The sequence below is a fragment of the Nuphar pumila genome, chromosome 6, assembly GCF_984573655.1.
Source record: "Nuphar pumila chromosome 6, dmNupPumi1.hap1.1, whole genome shotgun sequence".
Classification (NCBI taxonomy): Eukaryota; Viridiplantae; Streptophyta; class Magnoliopsida; order Nymphaeales; family Nymphaeaceae; genus Nuphar; species Nuphar pumila.
In genome coordinates, this window is record NC_143254.1 from 108,172,328 (window position 1) to 108,181,230 (window position 8,903).

Genomic DNA, 8,903 nt, shown 5'->3' on the forward strand with positions numbered 1-8,903 from the left:
TGGAATATTTATGGCTACTGTAATATGTACTCATTTCGGTCCTGTTTTACTTTAGTTCCTTTTAACTTTAATGGTTAGTATAAAATTTAGGGCTCAACATTTTTCATTAATGGAACCGAGCCATGTAATTCTGAGCTATGAGATAGAAGCCCTTTTTTATTGGTATATATCTCTGAGTGTGTGGAGAAGATTTGCTACTATCTTGCGTATGTACAAAACTTAGCAAATTTTGTTTTTTGGTAAAATCCGACACTGTAGATATGTTCTACACTTTTTGTGAGGATCAATATTTGGATCGCTGAATTCTGACATGTGAGTGGGTTTTTCTGGCAAACCAAAATCGACAGCCATAAACGTTTTAAATTTTTTTCACTCATAAAGACATTCTTTTCATAGAAAAAGCATGATCCAAAGGTGAGCTTGTAAAATGTCAACCATATGAAAGATTGAGCCACATGCCATCATGGAAACTATTACAAGTGCTTTATATATATATAAAGCTAATGAATTCAACTACATTAAAATAACTAAAATACTTTTAAAAAGTGGTATAGTTAAAAATATAAGATTACTTTTTGAGGTCAATAACGTAAATTTGATGGATTCATAAAGATTTTTTTTTTTTGAAAAAAGTGGTCGACTTTTCAAATTCCTTACAATACCTGTAATGCCCAAAAAGTAGTTATGCATTTCTAAAATATCATTCTTTTAAAAGCATGTCATTTTTATTAGATTGAATCACAATTTATATATACAGAACTTCTATGCTGGTACTTGTGCACACTTGATTTACATATATATTTAAGCTCCATTGTCGATAAGTATATACTTACAGACTCATCAACCCCCCCCCCCCCTCCACATCACTCCTCTCTCTTTCTACTCTCTAGATCTCTTTTCTCTGCGCAAAAGATCCCTTCAGAACCAACATCAATCCTAAGAACTCGACGAAACACTTTATGGAATCACGGTTACCTTAACAGGTCTCATACCTGCAGATCAAAGCTTGTGGACACAGCCCGCAATAGGAATCAGTTCCGCACAAGAGCAGGTGCACCACAAATAAGATCGAGTAACACAACTGGTCATTAAAAAAAAAATTGATCCAGTACTCCATCTCTCACCATCCATTTGAAGCGTGTAATGAATGGTGGATGTTCACACAGGCGAGATCGAACTAATGCGTGCGTGCAAGTTGAGTAGAGGTGGCTCTTGGTCCAGCATCAATCAACAGGTTTTGATACTAGTGGTAGAGAATGATCTGCCCTGCCTGTCCCACCACCAACCATTAATTTTCAAAATGTGAATAGTTGGCAAAACTTCAGTCCCCATCATATCCATTTTTGGAGATGTAGATGGACATAGGAGTGCTGGACCACATAAGGTCAGGAGAGAGGCAATTTTTCATAAGGACAAACATGGAAGCAAAAAGGTGAAAAAGAGAACAAATCTTTCCACGTCTTTTACTTTCAGAAGGCCCCATTTTGGAGGCACAATTTTGAGTTTCTGAATTCAAGACAGTTTATTAATCATGGAACATGTGAAAATATCTATCCACAAAGAGAGAGAGAGAGAGAGAGAGAGAGAGAGAGAGAGAGAGAGAGAGAGAGAGAGAGAGAGAGAGAGCTACTCTGGTGATGCTGGAGATTTGCAGATTGGGCACCAGTTCTTCAACTGTAGCCAAACATGGATACAGGAAACATGGTAACGATGATCACACTGCAAATGGCCAACTTCCACTCCATTAAAATACTCTTCCTGCAAAACAAATGTTTCATCAATCGTCAGTCCATGCATTTTCCACAGCTCAAAAAAAGCATCGTGCATGTGTGCATTGTGCGTGTGCACATAGCAAGTTATTCCCAATCTTGGAATTTCAATCTCAATAATAGTAGTTAAAAGTAGCACATCATGACTTAAAAACACTATCAGACCATTAAGCATCAAGAGGAAAACGTTTAGAAATGCATGGACATGGATGTACCTGACAAATGCTGCATTTTACATCATTGTTTGCATGGCCTTTGATTCCGGTTACTGTAGGCTCTGAAGGATAGAAGCTCCGCCGAACCCATTTGGACAATTCTTCTTCTGAAAGTGCTGTACTGACACTACCCATCCTCTCCTCCAGAGCCAACAATTCCTGATCCACACAGTACAGGCATGTCCTTCTGTAAGTATGGTCATCAAACACTTTCAAGGAGAGAAAAAGAGAGAGAGAGAGAGAGAGAGAGAGAGAGAGAGAGAGAGAGAGAGAGAGAGAGAGAGAGAGAGAGAGAGAGAGAGAGATGCACAAGGTTGCTCAAAGGGGAACAAAATCCTAAGCATTGAGAATTTTGAAATGCAGGTAGAAGGTTTCAATACTAGTTTTCATTAACAAGAGCCAAGTGACTTAACACTTATTACCCGCTGTTTAAGATTGGTGAAACATGTTCTGTGAACCCAAAAAACAATCAAACCAAACAAAAAGAAAGGGAGACAAGGAGAGACGACGAATAGCTGACCTCATACGTCATGTTATCTATATCCAATCTCATATCTCTATGCTGATCATGGAAACTCAATCCACCCAACAACAAATTTGTCTCAAGAACCAACAGTTGCTGCCACAACATATGAAAAAAGGTTAGCCCCTGTTAGCTACAGGCAAGATCAACTAAGTAGACAAAAGACAACCTCATATGTCAACTCTTCATCTTGCTCAATCCTCTCCAGTGCAAACAAGACCTGTTAAAAATCAAGGACAAAGATCCAAGGTGATCAGTTGTAATCAATAAACAGTAGTAGGCCAGTAAGACTAGATGACTGACACAGAAGAACCTCAAAGGCTTTCCATAAAAAGGGGAAAAAAGGAGGTTCACCCTGTATTCTTCAAAGCTGTCACCTGGGTATGGGTGCAGGTGTGGGTGCGGAGGGTACGACACGGCAATTCCAAAAAATGTGGGTATATATATATATATAATAAATTCAAAATAAGCTGAATATAATCTAAATATATATGCTATATCTAAAATATATATTATATACTGAAAATATAAAGTTATAAACTGAAAATATAAATATAAATTATAAATTAAACGGAGGGTAAAATGGCATGTTCAGGTGTTGACACGGGGATACACATGTCGACATGGGTACGGAGGAAAAAATGGAGTATCCAGGTACCATATCTTCAAAGTCATGCCCTCAATTGTACATTTTGCAAGCATGTTCGCAGTCGTACATTTTGTAAAGGAGAGGAAAGTAGGTTGTAAGTATTGTATCGTTACCCATATCAGTCAGGCCCTAAGTAACACTGTATCATATCGTATCGTAAATTTTTAATAAAATATTTTCAAGAGTCAGAAAAAATTCTAAAACATATGAAACAATGATGAATTTCACAAAATACAACCATAAAATCACATATGAAGCATTTATGTCTTGGTATGAATGACATGCATAAGACATTGAACCTATGCTATAAATGGCAATCTCACAAGAAAAATGCAAACTATGAAATAATATGCATATTAAATAATGAATCTAAGCTAATAAGTTACAAGATTCATAATAATGTGTGTTTACATAAACAAAAAAAAACATTTTTTTAATGCTTAAAAATTTTACATAACTAAGTTTTTTTAAATTTCAAACAAAAATGAATTAGATAAAGTCAATCATTGAGTATCATCAACATCATCTTTTTTTTCAAAAAAAATCTCTATAAATCACTCTTAAGCTCTTTAGGGATGAATATGAACTAGCCCCAAGGGGCCTTATATGTTTTAAAAAAAATGAAACAAGTGCATTTAAACTGCATTTATAGTGTATCTTAAGATACACCCCATATTGTAGTGTATCGTAAGATAAGGTGGGTATCGAGACACGGGTGTATATCGTATCGGAACACCCCATAGTGTCGATACGGACAACCTTGGAGGAAACCATCACAGAGAGATCATCTAATGCATGTTAATCATAATCAACCATCCACCTTTTCAAGCGAAACCAGTAAGTAAACAGAAAGAAAAATACCTCTGCAATCCCTTCCATATTAAAATGCCGATAGCCATCTCGATCCAGTGAGAGACCATTAAGTCCCCGATTACTGCTACCCCTATGACAAGTACTCAGCCTACTTTGATCAATTTCATCAGATTCTGATCTTCCATATAAGTCTAGACAAAAAACAGGCATATTGATAGAGGATGATGATGAACTGGCCAAATTAGACGAGATATTTGACAACTCTGGTTGAGATTGTGGAGGAAGCAGACAGGTACCAGGTAAAGAAATAGTACTGGTGTTACTGCTAGTCTCTGATAATCTTATATTAGTACGCTCACTAGGCAGTCGTCTAGTTCTAACTGATCTACCAGCTTCCTTGATTGTTGAAAATCCACTATTCCTTCTTGTAGGTTGCAAAGATGGTAGACTTGACGTAGAAGACATATTGCGGCTAAGGATGCCCTGCCTACTGTTTGAGGTAGCTATAGTGGAACGGCAAATGACACTCTTCCTTCTCACAGTTGAATTTTCTATATCAGGTCTCTCATTTCCAATAGATTTTCTAAACCGACCAGATTCTTGTGCATCTGTGACTGAAAACCTGGAAGGAAGCACATCAGATATTGAAGTGCAGCTCAGATTACCAATGCCATATCTACCATAATTAGCTGTCGTACAGCGAGAGGCAGCTTTAGAAGGCTCTCCAGAGCTTCTAGAAGAGATAGAACGCCCAGGGATCACCTTTTTGCTAGACAAGCCATGAGGAAGGCTGTGATTGCTAGTATCTGACCTTCGATACACCCATTTCCGTACCCTTGATTCATGAGTTACAGGACAGTTACCATCCTCTGCTATGGTATCTTGCAGTGAAGAAGAGCTCTCTGGGAATGAAGTATCTTCCACCTCTTCCCTCTCAGAAGTTATTGATTGGTCATCCAGTGTTGTTGAAACCGGCACCATTCCCTGCCCATTTCTGTTTGAAGCAAGGTCGACTTCTATAGCAGATTTAGGAGTTTGTGGCCTTCTGTGGGCCCTTCTCAGACCAGTTGGACTTGAAATTACTTTAGAGGAGCTTCCAGTTACAACCTTACCGCTAGATGCACGGAAACTCGGTCTTGAAGGCTTGGGCTTCTCCGGAAAGCTGATCTGGCCCTCATTTGTAGAATTAAATCTTGTGCTGCAACCCAAACGGTTACAGCATGAAGAGCTTCTTGATTCATGGTTTCCATCCCTGAGGGCGAGGCCAGACCCCCTTCTAGAGACGCCTACTCTGTTGACAGCTTTCTTACTGGGGTATTCATCCATAATCAAACTTACCCTGTAATCCTGCAGATAATATGAGAAAATATTATACTATATTCTTCAACTCTAAAAGTCTCTCTAAGAACAAAAAAAAAACAGTAAGAATATATATATATATATATATATATATATATATATATATATATATATATATATATATATATATATATATATATATATATATATAATCATTGCTGTCGGTATTCTTAGACAATTTAAGAAACAAAGATTCTGAAAGCCTAGGAGAATCTTTTCAACAACCAAGCATTTCCATGCCAGATTAGTGTCTCCTAAGATGGCACAATAGTTTAGGCCTAGAACATTATGAACGCATCTCAAGTTCTAGCAGACACATGGCTGCCCCTGCCAAAATCTAAATGCCATCATCACACGTAACTTTTGGCCCTCAAGGTATCCTTCAGAGCCTTGCTTCTGCCAAAACTCAAGGGACAACTTGAAGGGCACGTTAATGGCTTCTACCTGAAGGCAACCATATCTTCATCAACCTTGATTAATAAAATTTCAACTTTCTGCAGAGTGCCCCCTTATTCTCCTCCAGAAGATTTCCCAGAGTTCACTATTTCTGACACAGATAAACCCTTAACATTCACCATACAGATATTTCAATTAGACATCGGATTGTGGACTTGTCTACCAAGTCAATGATATACAACCTATCTCTATTTACAGTTTGTATATTCCATTATATTAACCATGATTCACATGGAAAAAGAAAAAGAAGGAATTCCGGAAGCCAAATTGGAGAAACGTGTTATCCTGACACCAGCAATTGAAAATGGAGAGGCGTCCAAGCAGTTCAAGGCTCAACAAAGAAATGAAGCATTTATACAGACCCATTGTTAAGCTATCATATGGTTGCTAGGCCATAACCAGACACAGTTGGGATGTATGTGGGTGCACCTGGACAATTTTGGCTCAGAGATGGCACTTCTGATCTTTTGGAATAAGATCATAAGCAAACCAAAAGGTTAAATTCCAATCAGCTCTTAGTCCTGTTTGCACAATCCTTTTATGGCTTTGAATTCCCATCGTAATATTAAAAAACATTAAGATAGCACGTCCATAATTGTCCACAGGGGCCGAAGATTTCAAACCAATACACGTTAATGGTGTCTGACAGATAATGCCAATGAATTCAAAAGATGGGGGCTGTAAATGAAGCAATGATACAAGATTCTCCATGATGCAGGATAATCCAAGATTACATCTATCAATATGAAAATATTTTGTAAATTATTCCCAAGGCCATAAGATCACCTTCACATTTTCAAAGTGTGGATAAATTTTTATTATGTGATGTGTCAGTAATGGCCTTAACTTTCCTGATGTCATATAACTACAGAAGCTGGCAGATTGTTTAGCACCTCTTCATGCCTATAAGCACTTTGCACATGTATTTGGTTCTTGGAGACCAACCCGTAAAAAGAAAGATCCAAATCATGCAAAATGAAAAAAATACCCCATAACAGTACATCTTGATAGGCAAATCATCAAGCAACTCAGGCTGGCGATATCATTCCATATTTACAATATTCGGTCTCCATGGTCCCGATAATAAAACTGATTGGGGACCTCCAAAGTTCCAAACCACAATTATACTGAACGGTTTTGAACCTCAAGTTCCAGCCCAAGTTATCTTTATGGTTGAGGGACTCATTCAACAAATAAACAAGAACTCATGCTTTGATGATGAAGAAAGGCACAAAGTAAAACTGTAATGCAAAAAAGGTAAAACAGAAGGATTGCTTAAAAAACAAAAAGCAGAACACCATCTGCACCAACAACATATAGTTACAAACTACAGAATTGTCAACATAAAAAATAAAAAACCCACATCGAAAAACAGATACCAACATCAAATATTTCAATAAGACACCCATCAAACGAATCGACCAACAAATAATTCCAAACTACAGCTAAAATTACCATCTCCGCAATGGGGACTTTCAAAAACTGGGAGGTACCCCAAGAGTCAATGAACGTAAGAAAGCAAACAAACAAACGGAGGCACCGAACCTAAACAGCGGCCCCTTTCGAATTGCAAAACCTGATTATCGTCCAAGTTAAGAAACTTTGAGCTATTCTAACTATTTTCGGGAGACGAAGAAACTCCTAATTTTAACCACCGGAATTCAAGGAGAGAGCAAAACGGTCCCCTCGTCTCCCACCCGGCCTCATAAACCCTTCCTGAAAAAACTCACTTTTTTTACATTCATGCCACCAAACCCGAAGCCTTCGGAGTATCTTTTTGATAGGAGATTTCTTCTTTGCCATAGCATTCCTATGGCAAGCGACACCTTTTATACACTCAAAACTTTTTTTCTCCTCAGAATTCCCCCGGCCAAAAGAAGAGCAGAAACCAACAAAAAGAAACCAAAAGAAAGACACCCAATAAATCCTTTTTCACGAACCTATTATCAAACAAAACAGAAATAAAATCGAGGCACCCGCAAATTCGTTGTCTCTCAGATACAATTAAGAACCATATGAGAGAGCAGAAAAAAACCAATAAAAGAAAAACGGGAAAAGAGAAAAAAAGTAAATGAAAAGCAAGTTCTGTTATCATTCTGATACGATTCTCAACCTTTTCTCAAAGTCAAAATTGAAGAAGAAGAAGAAGAATCGCCATCATCGTCATCTTACCTAGTCCCAATTCTGCAAACGATCCCAGAGAAAGAGAGAGACGTGCGATTGATCGCGTGTTGCGTCCGCAAGAAATGAAGGCAATGAACAAGAGAGGATGTAGATTTTAGAGAGAGAGAGACGTGTTCTACCAGATGGACGTCCAATTCCAAACCCACTCACCCACCCACCCAACTAACTAACTAAGCTCGCGGGGTTTAACGAAATGGGGTTTTTATAGGGCCAACCAGCTACCGCGGATCAGGACCGTCCGATCCGCACCCGGGCGTGCAGGGGAGCAAAGATCGTCCGTTGAACACGCGGCACTCGTAGTCAGACAGACGACGGCGACGCTTGCTTTATTCGTGGACCGCACCTTTCACACGAGCCACACGTTGTAGGCGGCACCCAACTCCCTTCTTCCCTGCTCACTGGCCTAACCAAGAGAGAGAAGGAGGTGGGTTAGAGAGAGAAACTGGGGAAGAATGTGTTGGGAATTTGTTTCATCTCTCTTAATGTTGGTGGTGCTCTCTCACTTTTAGCTGTTCGTGGGGATTAAACAAAACTCGGGATGGGGGGGGGCACACCTTTGTTTTATCTACTCCCCTCCAACCATAAATATTCTCTTCTCGGCATTTTGGTTAGGGCTGCTTCCAAGTGAGGTCAACCCTAGTGACAAGAAAGTTTTTGAAACCTCCAAATAACTGCTGCCGAATTTTTGTGGGGGAACCGAATATTTCACTTTCTTGCCTTTTTATAGGTAAAATATCAACAAAAATAAAAATATAATTTAAAAAACATTTTTCAAAAGAGCCATTTTCCCCCACAAATAGCAAATGTAACAGTAAAATCTCACAATGTTTGGTATAAATGACATGTTTTGTGCGTTTAAAACCGTGTTAGAAATATCATGTTCTTTCATGTGTTTTTTTTTTTAAATGTCAATATTTGTTGCTATGGGTGCAACC

The 8,903-nt window shown here is 38.4% G+C and overlaps 1 protein-coding gene across 1 annotated transcript; it reads right to left on the bottom strand.

Moving 5' to 3' along the window:
- Positions 1–1,436: 1,436 nt before the first annotated feature.
- On the bottom strand, positions 1,437–8,447 carry LOC149835616 (uncharacterized). Its single transcript, XM_090008635.1, has 7 exons — positions 7,957–8,447; positions 4,018–5,316; positions 2,677–2,727; positions 2,505–2,603; positions 1,985–2,143; positions 1,609–1,758; positions 1,437–1,560 (listed from the first exon to the last, which is right to left on the bottom strand). The coding sequence occupies exons 2-6, from the start codon at positions 5,293–5,295 to the stop codon at positions 1,627–1,629; spliced, it is 1,719 nt and encodes a 572-aa protein (XP_089864761.1). The 5' UTR covers positions 5,296–5,316; positions 7,957–8,447; the 3' UTR covers positions 1,437–1,560; positions 1,609–1,626.
- Positions 8,448–8,903: the final 456 nt, after the last annotated feature.

Excerpts from the sequence above, each read along its gene's own strand:
- LOC149835616 (XM_090008635.1), bottom strand. The coding sequence starts at position 5,295 with ATGGATGAATACCCCAGTAAGAAAGCTGTCAACAGAGTAGGCGTCTCT. Across the intron at positions 2,728-4,017 it reads ATATGGAAGGGATTGCAGAG|GTCTTGTTTGCACTGGAGAG; the intron begins GTATTTTTCTTT and ends GATTTTTAACAG. Across the intron at positions 2,144-2,504 it reads TAGATAACATGACGTATGAG|GAATTGTTGGCTCTGGAGGA; the intron begins GTCAGCTATTCG and ends TGTGTGGATCAG.